We start from the raw sequence: 15,006 nt of genomic DNA on the forward strand, positions 1-15,006 counted from the left end.
ATTGGACTGCCTACAGCTGTCTGCTGCTGGATCTGTCCCTGCCCCATGTTTGACACCGAGTGTGCTGCAGTCAGGTGCATGTGTTACCTCCTAAATATATGAATTGGACTAACAAAGTGTCTTCAGTCAGGTTCCTGTATGTTGTTGCTCTTCAAATGTGGTGTGACAGCCCTACTGGCAGCCTAGGGGCTTGGCAAGACAAGGACGTGCCATGCCTTCCCAAAAGACATTAAGCAGATATAACACACTGAAAACATTTCTTGAAAATACCTCTGGCTATGGCCACTTACCATGAGCATGTTGGAAAGATTGTTCTAGCTTTAAAACAAAACTTCACATTCAGGCTGAGCTTATCTTGGTGCGTGTGATGTTATGAATAGCAAAACTTCTTTTCAGGTTTAGGGCCACTGAGTACTGAATGAATCCTCCTGTTTAGTTTGGCTCAGTACATGAATGCTGAGCATAAATTAGGAGCTAAATGCATAAATCCTGAAAGCACTTTGTTATAATAGTATAGTAACAAATTTTATTGAGTGCTTGTACCTCCAGATGGATTACCCCCATGAATAATGGATTTTCATTTGTAAGGTTTTATTGGCTAGGAATTATTGCAACATTTCAAACCGTATGGCAATGGATTGCCCCAGTTTGGGATAACTAAATCCTGGGGGTATTTTAGTGTCTTTTTTATTATATGGATTAATCTCTAGCTGGTGTGTTTTGAGGCTGATAAAAGCATCTAGCAAGTAGCTATAGTGCTTAAAAATACTTAGAGTTTTTGATTCTTTTGATGAAATTTTAAATGTTTTGGAGGCATTGTTTGACCTGTGCCTGTGATGTCTTGCTAACCTTCTGTGTTTTCTTTCGGAAAGAATCTGGTTATGGCTTCAGATTTCTCTGAATTTGTAAAATTATCAAACACAGCATGGTATTTTCACATAACTCACTCTTGTATCAGGTGGGAAACTTAGCAGCTAATGAATGCTGTGAGTATATTTGCATCCAATGTAGATATCTATAGATTTATGTGCATGTGTATTTCTGTATGTGCACATATGGATCCCCACATAAAGAGTGCTAATGTTAACTTGCAAGAAAACTGTGAAGTGTTACCCTGGAAGAAGGAAGCAGGAGACATACTTGAGAGAGAGATGGAGCTGAGTGTGGTATAGGTCACCTTATTTCTGTTAAGTAATCACAACAGCTTGCAAAACAGAGGTCTTGGGAACTATGTAATTCCACTGTGCTTAATCTTCTGGTCAGTCAGCTCACGCAGTTACAGTTTAATGTTTAGCTCTAATCAATAGAGCCATCTGGGTATAGTGCATCAGAAAAATTGAAATATGTTATAGTCAAAGAGTCTTGGCCATTTTGTGTATTTTCTGTATCAAGATAAAGATATAGATACTTAAAGATATTATTTGTAGAGATTGCAAAGTGTTGTGGATCATACAGTTTCAGTTTCATTTTTCTGTGTGTTTTTTAGTTTGGAGAGAACAAAACCAAACATTAGCATTCAGAGACTTTGAGACTATCATGAAAAACACTTCACTGAAGGCATTGAGTGATTCGTATGCATTGTCTTCTCTGAAGTATCAGCAAGATAATAACCATTATTACCAAAGTTCTGCCTGACCTCACTGATGCATTGGGGGGCGGGGGTGGGGGGAAGAGAGAAAATTTGTCATGGACAGATACCGAGATTAAGTGAAAATAGCTGTGGTAGCCTGAACTGCTTTCAAATTTAAACAAAAAAATCAACCAAGGAGGACAGGAAATGTGCTAAAAAGGATGGAGATGGAGAAAAAACACAGGAAATACTCTGACCCTGAAGTAATAACAATTTGCTTTATAATAGAATTGTACTTGTAGCTAAAATGAAAAAAAGTAACCATTCTTCTGTAGTTTGACAAAATTTTTGCTTGTGTTTTATAAAGGTAAAAAACATCTATTTTCTAAGAACTCAACATTTTCACAGACAAGTGATATGAAACTTTTTTTTCAATATTAGTCAGCTAGTACCATTTAAGTTAAGGGGTTGGTTTGTTTTTTGACAGTAAATGTCAAGACCCTCAACTTGTAACATAACTTCAGGTTTTCGTAACTCTTGTTTGAAGGGGGGACAGGGAAGAGGTGGGTCAAACAGTATTGGAGGCTGATGTATCACAGACTGGTGCTGTCCTTCCCTGTCATTTTTCTGGTGAATGAACAGTGTCTGACAGATGAAAAATATTCATCTGTCAGGGGTGTGTTTAAGCTGATTCATTAGTAAGTCATTTCTTGCTGCCCCATTATAACCTAAAGGCACCTGGTTTCTAAGGGCCGTCATTTCATTGCATGCCACTGCCACTCTATCCTGAATGGGTTATACAGGAGGGAGTTAGTCGTTTTTAAATGGTATTTTCTCTTGGTATTCAGCTAGGAAGTGTCTATGCTTTCTGACCATATTATCATTATTTATTTCAGTAGCTCTTTGTAACTCTTCTAGAGTCAAATATGCATCAATACTGTTTATTCTGTAGAAATACTGTAGATTTCTTACATTTACATATTAATGATGTGACAACATTCTTAACTTTTAAAATGGAGAATTTCTGGTTTTGCTGGAGAAGGCAGCAATAATCATATGATTTATATTAAGATTGAAATTGAAAGTTCTATAATGTGTAAATCATGTATATTAAGACAGTTATGAGTAGGAGTATAGTGTGCACTGAAAATTTAGTGATTGAACTGATATCCGTAAAAACTGCAATGTGGAGACACCTTGCGCTCTCCAGTTGTCCTTTTATCCTTTTATTTAATGTTTGTCCATGATTCTGACTCGACCAGCACTGCTAACATTTACAGATGGGTGCATGCATCTTTTAATTTAGAAAGAAAAAAAAAAAAAAGACGAAAAAAGAGAGAAATGCTCCAGCTTGGAGCCTCAGCCGTATGCATATACCTGAAATTAATAAGAACTGCTCAAAATCATTACTGGTGTTACTGAAAATCGTGTATGTAATGTAACTCCGTAAAGTGTTGCTTATGTTAAACCCTTTTATTTATTAATTTATTTCTGTTCTGGTGCAGGTAGAAGAGGGCTGGTGGGAAGGTATACTTAATGGAAAGACGGGCATGTTTCCTTCCAACTTCATAAAGGAACTGTCTGATTCTGACGATGTTGGAACAGCACAGGAAGAGCAAGTAAAGCCAAGTAAGGAGAACAATTATTGTTGGTGTTCTGGATGTATGTCTGCGTGCTTAGCCAACACACTGAGAGGGTAGTGCATTCTTATCTCTTTCTTGGAAGTGTTTTTGAATGCCTTGTTCTTAATTTATGCTGTGAAAGGGTCAGATGATGGTGCTAAGTGAGTACTGGCAATACTAGTTGGCGATGTTACCTAAGACTTGCCCAGCTGCAACAGACCAAGAACACAGAAGGCAATGATGATTACTGGCTTTGTATTTCCAAATGAATTCAGATTTTTTTTTGTCTTTAGATGTGGAAACTGAGCAAAGTAACCAAACATTTCTGAAGTAGCTGTGCTTATTTAAATGAGGGATTAAAGTGCCATACCTTCTTTAATGACTCCAGTAGATTTAAGGATTCATAATTATTGGTGTGGGACATGCGGCACTTTTTCCCTCCAGGTGCTGAGCATGTTACTATCACCTCCGTCACCCACTGCCCCAGCAGCCAAAGGGAAAAAGGCCAGAACTGGGACATGGACTTTGTTCTCTCACTTACAGTGGGCCAGTACTGCTGCAGGTGACAAGCATGTTTGGTAACTAAGTATGCAATAGTATAAGCATGGTAGTGGGTTATCCTATTTATAGCTTCCCTTGAAGAATAACCTGAACCAAAAGTATGCTGTTATATCAAATGGATACTTGTCGGTCTTTATGTTTTTTTCTGTTTTTCAAATAGATATTCTTGTTACCTCCTAATTCAGTGGTCGATTTGGAATCCTCAGTGAAAAGAAAAAAAATCAATTGTATTGACATATTTCAGGATAATTCCACATTTACCTACCAAATTCTTCCTTTATAGTCTGTTTACTATCTTCAACAGTGCAGATGCTCATTGCTATATAGTATGCTTCTGAGATCTCTGCAACAGATAAAAGTGAAAGGGCTCCCAAGATCTTTGCAAGCTTATTTCAGCTTACCAAAGTTTACCAAAGGCTCTATAGCTCACTCTGCCAGTGAAAGGCAGAAAATTATGCTTCTTTCTTTTAGCTTTTTCTTTTTTTCCTCTCATTTTTCCACTTAAGGTAACTTTATCTTTATTCCATCCCACAGAAATGAGATTCTGAGAAAACTTGCTTATGCAATGATGAAATATTTTCCTATTGTTTTTGTAATGGAGTTCTTATTCATGCGTAGTAGGTGTAGTGGCACTGGAGACCTAGTCATGTGGTCAGTGCTGCTAATGGTGTTCCTTCAAACCTAAATGAAAATATTTGTAAAGAAGTTAACAATTTTAGTGTGATGGAAAGGGAAGAAGGGCATTAAGTGAAGAAGACTGCAAACTGCTTTCTATAACTTGTGTATGTTACCATGAATTTCTTTTGTTATAAGCACAGTGAGTCTTGGAAGAACTAATTTTATAGATGTAGTTTCAGCTCTGGATTCTATAATGCTTGGTAGTCTATAAATGAAAAAGGTAAGTGATACTGTTAGCGATGGAATGCCCCATTTCTATCCGTATGAATGAATATTTCTTCCCCGGGAAATTTGTTAACAGTTTATTTGTAATGAGCATCCTAAAAATGTCTTTTAATAAAAACATACATTGGAGAGCATAACTCTAGCCACAAATCATTAGACTGTTCCATCAACATTCCTAACGGCATATACTCCGTTCATGCTATCAGTTTTGTGTGCTGGTTTTGACTGCCAGTGGAATCTGTCATTTGTGAGACTTGTATTGAGAAGATACCAGCAACATAGATACTGTTTTTGTCTCTTTAACTAAATTGAAGATAGCTATAGCTGGGAGATGAGTATTTTTTCTCTTTTATTTGAAAGTTAACTATTTGGTGGTGCTTTGTGGCTAGCTAATATGATGTGTTATTAGGACCTATTTTCTAAACTTATAAAACAGAATTCTGTAAGCCTCTTAAGGAAGAAAAAGAGACTCAGGGAATGTTGAAATTCTTACAGGGGCTTTCCTGCTTTTTTATCTTTATTTCTTTTTTTCTGAAAGTAACACCACCAATTTCAGAACTGCATTTTCCTAGCAGAAGTATGGGAAATATGCATTGGCACAATTCTTTCTATATGCTTTATGTAATTTTTATGGGTGTTACACTCTAACACATGGTGCTTTAGGAGGCTATATTCAGGTACCCTGACTGTCTGTATTTGAAAATCTCTATAATGAGATAGCAATTTTTTCTGCAAGTCTATATAAATAACAAGGAGTGATAATCTCATTTCAAGCATCTGTGCTTATTCTTAAAACACAGCAAAATAAAAAACAGGAAACCTCTGGACAATTTGGGCATTAGGCCTACATAATGTTCTAGGTAATATCTCATAAGGGTATACATGCATGCATGCCTCTAGATCAGCTCCTTCCTCTGTGGATGACAAGACATGAGAGAACATCAAATCTGCAATAACTCCTTTTTATTTCACTGGAAACATTATTTGAATATGTCTGTGTCACAGGACTTTGTAAGGCACAAATCTGGAATATGAATTCTAGATTTTTAAGTTATTTTCTGGGTGAACACTCAGATCCAAGAGTCTGTACATTGAAACAGAAACTTGGGTGGTCAATGAGGTTCTACACGGTTTCTTGAGAGTCCTAAAATGGATTGGGGTATGGCACTGCAATCTTGAGCAGCAGCCTTAAACTCAGCAGCCTAGCCTATAACATGGTTAAGGTAACACTTGGCAAGTTCACTGCAAGACTTGGAATAGTAGCGTGGGATCTTTGGAGAAAGAGCACTGTGCAAACATGAGTGTTTTATTTTATTAATACATAAAAATAATTTGTTAGTTAAACTTGATGTTTTAATTATATTTTAATGACCCTCTCCAGAGAGAACCATTTGGAAACGCAAACATAATTTTTGTTGAGCTCAGCAGAAGCAATACAGAAGAGAGAAATAATATAGCTTGGCTTTTTAGGAATAAAGATAACGAAAACGCATATTCTTCTGTCATTCTGTTATGACCTACAGAGCCCTAATGAGGAAAAAGATGCTGTCTGTTTTTATTATTTTTTAATGTGTCCATGTACATTTTACAGCAGATCAGAGTAAATGGCCAGAAGGAATTGTCTTAGTTTCTTTTCACACTCTGCCATAGAGTAACCTCAGAAATCTCTTCTGAATTAGAAGTCCCTTTTTTTTTTTAGAAGTGTCTAAACATTTCTTAAGACAAATAGCAGGACTTAATAGCCCCTTAACTGAAAGGGCTGGGAACCTATGATTTCCCTTAGGTTGGTAGATGCTTAGCAGATTAGAAAGTGAGACTGTTACAAGATCAAAAGATCTATCTATCTATCTACATATATTTATTTTAAATATTTGTCCCAGCTGTAAGGTGATTTCCACCTTTTTTTTTTTTGTCTTCAGGGACACATTTCAAAATATGAGTAGGGACGGGCTCAAGTACCCTTAGAGTGAATAACAGTTCTTTGTTCTTTAAAGCATCCTCTTAGATTAGAACATTGTTTTTCTCTGAGGGAAGGTTACTCAGCAAGAATGGGAAGTATACATTATAATTTTATCACTATATTAAATGGATACATGAATTATAAGGCTTATTATTTTTGAGATTTCTCAGCTATCTAGTATTAATTTTAAGAATATTTTGTATACTGCATCTTGTCATTACAGTCTGTGGAGAAGCAAGAAAGCTGTCCCATAATCAAACGAATTGCATCTGAGAATCACAACTTATTATTGAGATGATTTCAAAGGCATTTTAGTATGTTCATGGCGATGTCATGGCAACATTTAAAGGTGGCCTGTTGCATGTTTGTCTCTTCAGAAGTTGCTAGGCCTCATGTTAGGTATCTATTACTTTTAGAAACCTGTTAGTCATGGCTACTGAGGAGTCATGATTGCAGGAGCTAGGACCGGTGATAGACTCAGCAGCTGATGCTTCAGTCAGGCAGCTTGGTGTATTTTGTATTCTTAAAGCTTTCTGATATTCATTCCTGTCTCTCTGGTTCTCTTCACTGTCATGAAGCTTAACATGCCTTTCTCTTAGCAATTTCTTAATTGTACCTTGAGTGTTTTAATGGCATTCTTTGAATGGTATCTTGTAAAAGCAGGATGGAAAAGTAGATTTGCAGCATTTTTGCTTCCTCATTATGTAAAAATAAGACAATGAAAACCTTGTGCTGTTAATTAAACTACAGGTACAAAACAAAGAAACAGCTTTTTACAATATATAAATAGGTATAGCTTTTTGTTTTCTGAAAGTCCAACAGAATGACATGCAGGAAAAAATATAATCTACATTTTTGGTACCAGAATGGGTGGATGCTATATTGAAACAATTCACATGTATTGGCTATTTTGCTATAAAATTATACTGAATATGTTCATTTTTATGATGGTATACCTGCGTGATCTTGACAGCAAGCTGACATTGGTATATTTTCGGGCTTGCCTGTATACCCTGGGTTAACAAAACTAAAAGTGACACCTCAAATGCTCATGCCCTTTGCCTTCCCTTGAATTCCGTAACATGACTGCCAGAGCATGAGTTGTCTTGCTACCAAAGAAAAAAAAAACAAAAAAACAAACACCAAGAAATTCATGGTTTTGATAGTGGAAATGTTATCTTAAATATCTAGGATGGGAAGTGTTTTTCTTTTTTCTTGTTTTCTTTTTTTTTAAGTTTTTGTGTTTTGTTTTTGTTAATGTGTGAAGAGTTAAAACACCTGATTCAGCCAATGGCTGAAAAACTGCTTTATTCAGCTTTTTTGTACCCTATTCCTTCAGCAAAGCATTGTTTAAGACTAGGTCCCATGTCCAAAATATTTCTAATAAATCCTCTTGGAAAGATGCAGTATTTTTGATGCTGACGGGATCCTGGTATATTAAAGAAACCTGAGTGTTTCAGTGCCCTCTTTGGATGTCAGCTGTGCTTGTTCACTACATCTGCAACAGGAGTGTTGAGCCACTGTGAGTACGTCATTGCAGTACTGATTTTTTTCAGGCTTTCCGTGTGCTCCAGGAGGGGGCTGAATAAGACAGACAAATCACTTAATTTGCAAGTTATGCATCTTGATGGACAACAGACAAAACCTAAGAAAAAATGCATTCTGTTGGACAGTGTAAAGAACAGCTTTAGCAAAATCATGAGATTCTCTTATCTGACATACATGCAGTAAGAATATTTTAACTTCATGTAAAATCAGATACTTTTGTTAATATTCTCGTTGTTTTGCTAATGAGTCTTAAAAATGTTAGTGACTGAAAATACAGATTAAAACCTCTTCCTCTCCCTTCTTTTTACCATCATTCGATCTCTTCACCCCCACCCCACCCCTTCTCTTTTTTTCTCCTCTTTCCTTCTCTTCCCTGCTGTCAGGAAAATCTGCCTTTGAAGGGACAATTCTGTACAGAGTGGCACCGGCAAAGATTGACAGCTACAGACGCTATAACAGTGAGTGTGTTTCAAAATCAACAAGCAATAGCTTCAGTCCTCAGTACTTGTTTGATTTATCTACACTTGTAAAGTGTGCCACTGCTACTCACTCACAGCTACTCTACATGCATATATATCTGTCTGTGAGCTAAAGTCGGTTTGCTGCTGATGAACTGCCTAGCCTTAATGCAATGAGAATGCACTCGGTCCTTCTGTGCATGTATATGTTATATGTCCGTATAATGTACGTGCGTAAGCCCACAATAAACTGTAAATTACATTGGATGTTTGGGTTTGCTATGGATTGAAATGAAGACCATTTAGTTCCATCAATTTTGCCACCTGAAACATGAAGACTATTGATAACAACCACAAATCTTTGAATTAAATTTCCATCTGCTCTAAAACTGAAGTTCCCATTATAATTGCTGAATTCATAAAGTATGCTGTGCTTTTCTTAAGAACAACGTGGCTTTTGTTTTGTTTTGTATTAATTTCACTGCATGCTCTTCTTTTGGCATTCTGTCTTTGACAGCTATTACTCACAGCATTTTGGTTGATAGGTTTTTCTGCCAAGGAAGTAGGTAAAAGATATAAAACTACTTTCATTTCACGTTCAGGTTTTTGCCTTCTGCGTTTTGGAAGTATGGAACATATGCTGCTTTTCATATGCTTTTACTACCCTGTTAATACAGAAGAAGAGAGGATAGTGGTATCAGATGCAAGACTGAGGAAGCAAGGAAGATGGAAATCTGTCCTTCCACCTGCTTCTCATCCAGAAATCTAGCAGAAAGAGATCCTACTGAGTCACATTCAATGTGACTAAGTACAAAGCGTTCATTCCTGTCCTCCGGTGAACAGGATGTTGTGCTAACTTTGGCATCTGATCTTATCTCAGCCAGCTTTCTCTCCAGAATACCCAAACTGTGCTGCCCTTCCTTCTACTCTCGGGGTGGGGGCGTTTGCTTTCCTACCTCAATGGAATTACGTCTTAGCATATTCACAGCAAAGGATGAAGCAGTAGAAGTGGTTGTCTTCTATGCTGATAACTTGCACTTGCACTTTTGTTGTTGCTGTTTGAGCAGAAATTGAAGTTTCATCTATGTGTGCAGCTCTGAGTATTTCCCCTTGGAAAATGATCTTGCTGTCTACCAGAATTCACCTCTTCTCTGAGCTCTTCTCGAGCTTCAGACCAAGCTTTTGCTTTGGCTGGAGCAGACCAACGTGGCTTCACATTTTTCTGCTGCATCTCACCTTAGAGCCTTCTTAACTGCCTTACTCAGAATGTGTGCTTCTTGCCGAATTCTTAGACCATCGTGTTTTCAATCACCTCTGTTTTTGATGATGCATCCACCTATCTGATGAGGCTAACACAGATTTACAAACTGACTCTGGTGCGTGTGACTTCAGATTTCAAAATCTAGCTTCAGATCAGGTACAAGATCTGCCTTTGGAGCCTTAATTTCACAACAGTAAACTTTCTGGGCAGTGTTGCCCTAATGATACCTTTCAGAGTTTTCTGGAAGCTTGCTCTCCATGCCCTGCCTATTCTTTATTAACTGTCAAATGGCCTTCCCTCTTTTCTCCAGTTATATAGTTAGAGCCTAAGTAAAACCTGGAAGAATTCAATCACCTTTCCAATTGTGCTAGAGCTCTGTATTTAGTTCTCCTTGATAACAATACTCGCCCATGATCATGCCATGTTGCACAAAATAAATTTCGACAAACATTTCAAAGCACGCATGGTTGGATAGGTATCTACAGGCATTCTTAATAACTAGCTGCAAGAAGACAGCCCACAGTAGATGTCTCCCATAGCCCAGGACAAACACCCCTATGAACTTTGTTTTCCAAGCTGCCCAAAGATGTCACGTTTGATACTACCTCCCTTGGCATTTGGTTGAGACTTGCACGTTGTTCTCATGCTACCGAGGTGTCTTGCGTTCCCTGTAAAGCTGCATCTAAGAAGGCCAGATGTGCAGCTACCTTTGCAGCCTGTTTGTCACTTACTGGGTTAAATCTGGGACTGAAACGGGTGGTAGACAAAATCAGATCATCTGGGAAAGTGTTAAGCAAAGTGAGAGTTGGCATCGCTACTGTCAGAGATGTTATCTCCTGACTAACATGCAGAGAGGAGGTTTCATTATTCTTCCTGTTGCATCTGTTGGCAGCTCTCTTCCTGCATACTAATTTTCTTCCACAGCAGGCCTACTGAAGGTGTGGCCAGCCTGTTCCATTTTGTACCTTATCTGTGGCCCTTATTTTTAGGCAGATACCTGTGTGCTTATGTTTCCAGTGAAAATTGTTTGGAGACATTCCACAGGATTGTTTTCATTTGGGACCGTGGGTTTCAAACAGCCCACAGCTTCTCCGATGTCAGGTTTCTGATTGCTCCATAAGCTAAGCACAGGTCAATTCATAGCTTCAGATTCCCTATGCCCAAAGGGTGCTTCGATTCGCCTGTATTGCATTGCATGAAGCGTTGCTCAACTTCTGAAGCAAGCTTCAGAAGAAAAATGCTTTTACTTCACAAACATGTGCGTAGTGCTAAAATAATTTCATTTTGAAAGCCGTTTTGCAGCTGCTATGTTTAAAAGAAATTTTCTTTCTTAACCAAGGCCTGGAATAGCTAAATGCTGTCAAATTAGTTTGTAGCTGCTTCTAGAGATACTTTTCCCTGAAATATGCAAGACTGTCTCCTGCATAAGCAGCCAGCATTGCCTTCACATGCTGACATGGCTTTTTCAGTCATTAGGATGCCAAACTCCACTCGGCAATAGCTCTAACTCCTTTGGTATTCTGCTCATTAACCTGCTGTCAGAAAATTTTTGCTGCTGTGTATGGTGGGTGAACACTCAACAACAACAAATTACTTACTTGTCATTTTGTTGATCACAGCCCTCTTTTCTCTCATCCTAGAACTTTCCTGCATCTTGGATTTCTAAGGTTTTTTATTTTTTATTTTTACTGGTCTAATTTCTCTTTCTTCCTTCGCTTTCTTTTCCTTTGAAAATGCTACAACCGAGGAACAGGGCAGATTCAATGCCTGACTTGACAAATGTTTGCCTCTCTTTCCTTATACATGGACCCACAATGCTGTCAGTAATAGATACTAGATATAATGGAAGAAAATGAGACAGGATCGTTGAAACAGAAGTATTCGTGAGTATCCTTAATTGTGTTTTCTATTGCTCCACCACGTTAATTTTTTTCCTAATCCTTGAGGAACAGTGTCTGGTCAGAGTTCAAAGAAATCAATATGATTGACGTATTTGTGGTATTATTAACTCCTTTTAAGAATGTCTGAATGTGAGCAAAGTTAAATGAGAAACCAGAACGTGGGTTTGAACAGTTCTGAAGAGGACAGTTACAATTTTTATTTCAGCTTCTAACTTGCTTACAAAGAATACCATATAATAAATACACAGCTGCTACAATGAAAAATAACATCTGACAAAGAACAATGCTAAAAAATGGGTGAGAGAAAAATTTTTGATTAAGAATAAGCATCCTATTTTCTGGAGAACAAATGTACAGATGGCAAGCGATTGGGGGTGGTGGGTAGAAGAATTATGGTGCATTAAAACCTGCCAAGATTTGGGCTCCCATCAGCAAGTGGTTTTCCATGAGTCTCACTAAAGACCAGTTTGTGGTGAGTGGCAGGGAAAGAATCCTTTTGGCTGGGGTTGCTTATCTGTTATTTCACATACAACAACATGTTCCTATACTTGGTGAGAACACGGGTGATGACAAAACAGTTCCAAAATGAAGAAGGTGACAGTACAGCTGTAAAACTCCTGAATCAGTGGCTGTTTCTGTTTGCTCTTACAGTACTCAGGGAAATGGCTGGGGATGAGGTGAAGCCACCAATTTCCTCATTGATGGCTCCGTGTTCATGCTGCAGAAGATGCTTGTACTGCATTGCACATAATGCATGCTGCTATGTGGTGCAGGACACTGCTCCCCTTTTCCCTGCATGATATTTTGTGAAAGCATAAAAAACTTGGGGCTGTATGTTACGTGGCAAGAAATGTGTTATGGAAAATGAACGTTGTGAAAGGAAATGACAAAATGTTTAGAATACAAGGTTACATTTCTTCAAGGAGCATAACCAAGAAGAACAAATAATGACTAATATTGAGATACTCTGCATCAACCATTTGTACACATATAATCACTTGCTTAAGAAGCATAATTTTTTTTTCCAAGTGTGAATTTATTAACCTTTAATTTATGAAGGAGCAATGCAGCTTTGTTTTACAGTCATTTTAAAAATCAAACTTCCTTTTCTGTTTTTGCTTTCCTTAATTGACACTACAGAACATTGTTAAGGATGTCTTCAGCAAAATACAGGACTTTCATAGAAAACAAGCTCAAGATAAGTACCTGATAGGCTGTATCTATGCATTCTGCCTTTGCCTCTGTGTGAGGAAAAGGAAGAAAGACGCTTCCTGTTTCATCTATTGCAATTGCCATCTATGGCTTCACCTTCGTTATCATTCACATCGGTCGCTCAGGAGGTCCACACCACCCTTCTCTAAATAGAAGGAAAGAACACGTTTCCCCTTGCCTTTCCTCCCTCCCATAAAAGGCAGAAATCCCAATAAGCTTCATTTGCACAGTTCTTTATTCTATTAAACACAGCTGACAGCATTTCTCTCTGGCTGCCAGACCAAATCAGGAGATTGTTTGCATTGTCTCAGGTGTGTGCCTCTGAACAGCTGACCTTTACACGGCTTAACAGAGCTAGTCTGAGAAGAGCTCAGAGAGCCTAAGCATCCCTGGCTCACACATTGGCAGTGTTCTTGTCTTTTCCTCAGTGCCAGTAAAAGTCTGTAGAGAAAACAATCCAGAATAAAAATTAAATTAGTAAATAATACCTTAAAATAGAAAGCTCTGTAAGGCTTACAATGTATTGCATTTTTCCTGCCATTTTAAGCTATTTAGAAACAATTCTTTTCCTGCTTTGAATGGAGTTAATTTTATCACAGCTGTTTATTTTTATTTTAACAGCTTTAGTTTACACAGCCCTTTATCATCCCTAAAAATCTTTCTGGTTTAGAATCTTGGTTTAATGCCAGCACAGTTCTGGGGATGTTGGTGAATTAAGTCTGATGTTGCGGTCTCTTCTTAATCCCTGTTTGAGCTAATCTGTTTTGGTACATTTCAGAATGTTGCTCTCAAAAGACCTGTAACTGGCACAACAGAAGTGTGGTATGTTTGAAATGTCGTGAGAAAACTAATATCTCATATATAGCCATAGAGGAAAAATATGTGTGAAGTGTGAAATTCCTCCAGACAGTGTTGTGAGAATTTAATCTTCATGAATACTAAATTATCTTGCACTTGTAAAGAGCATGAAGCAACCGAGAATCTTAGATCTCTGGATCTTTTTAAATAACGTTATGCCAGGAGTCCCATATCTAGTTCCAGCCAAAAGCTGGGACTCCTGGGAATTTTAACTCCTTGCTGCTGATGCTGCCTTTGGTCAGGTTTTAAGAAGCTTATTATTAAAGTGCACTTAACGCTCAGATTTGCGCTCTGCCTTGTGGTGCTACAGATGATCTGGTGACAATAAATCAAAGCATCTTTGCTTACTGAGCCAGAAATGGGAAGTGATATCCAAAAAGTCTTATATCCTTCCTAAAAAAGTTATAAGGGTATGAAAACATTTCATACTACTAGAACTGGTGGGACAGTAGGAATGTTAGTAAGCACTAAGTACTGTTATGTCCTTAGCTTGTCAGTTATCTGAATGCTGACAGAGAGCTGACACTTCTAGAAAACTTGCTGTTTTAAAAAAAATAAAAAATAGTAAGAGGCCTGACTAATGTAGCTTTTATCCTGACCTGTATATATCCGAAGTATTGAATGACTAGACTTGAAACCAAAAAACATGTTTAGTGTTTCTGAAAATAGTTTGATGAGCTGCTGGCCTTACCTTTGCACTACATTCACAGCTCTGCTGCAGCTGCTCCAATGTGACTGTACTGCTTGTCAGTGGCAGATGACTGTGCCTGCTGAGACGCACTCCAGGTTTTAATGCCCATTTAGCAACGTGACCTCCCTGCTAACTGTAGCTCTTCTTGCAGAAAATTCCATATTTAAAATTCATAATCTGCCAGCCTGTGTCACTCAGGTTCCTGCATAGTTCCCAGCCCTATCTGTGGGCTGTATTTGTCTTTCAGGGAAACTGTCCACCCAGCTCTGTTCTCCTACTAAGCATTTTTTTTTTGCAGTAATGGTGAAAAAGGCCATGCAAAGCTGAAGGAAAAAAAGAGGGTATTTGAGTCAGTAGGAAGAGGGGCAATTTTCTGGTTTTGGGAGGAGGGACAAGCTCAGAGTCCTGGGTCCCAGATTTTTATTTTTATTTAAGAGACTGGAAGGGGTCTGCATTGTGGA

The 15,006-nt window shown here is 38.0% G+C and overlaps 1 protein-coding gene across 4 annotated transcripts in view; it reads left to right on the top strand.

Annotated features, from left to right (window-relative positions):
• SH3KBP1 (SH3 domain containing kinase binding protein 1) overlaps positions 1–15,006 on the top strand; it is a 224,141-nt gene that overhangs the window by 120,545 nt on the left and 88,590 nt on the right. For all 4 annotated transcript variants that reach the window (XM_035542036.2, XM_035542038.2, XM_035542037.2 and 1 more), the window contains one exon: positions 3,076–3,199. In XM_035542036.2, coding sequence (XP_035397929.1) covers positions 3,076–3,199 — 124 coding nt within the window. The remainder of the gene's footprint in view (positions 1–3,075; positions 3,200–15,006) is intronic.

The sequence above is a fragment of the Cygnus atratus genome, chromosome 1, assembly GCF_013377495.2.
Source record: "Cygnus atratus isolate AKBS03 ecotype Queensland, Australia chromosome 1, CAtr_DNAZoo_HiC_assembly, whole genome shotgun sequence".
Lineage (NCBI taxonomy): Eukaryota > Metazoa > Chordata > Aves > Anseriformes > Anatidae > Cygnus > Cygnus atratus.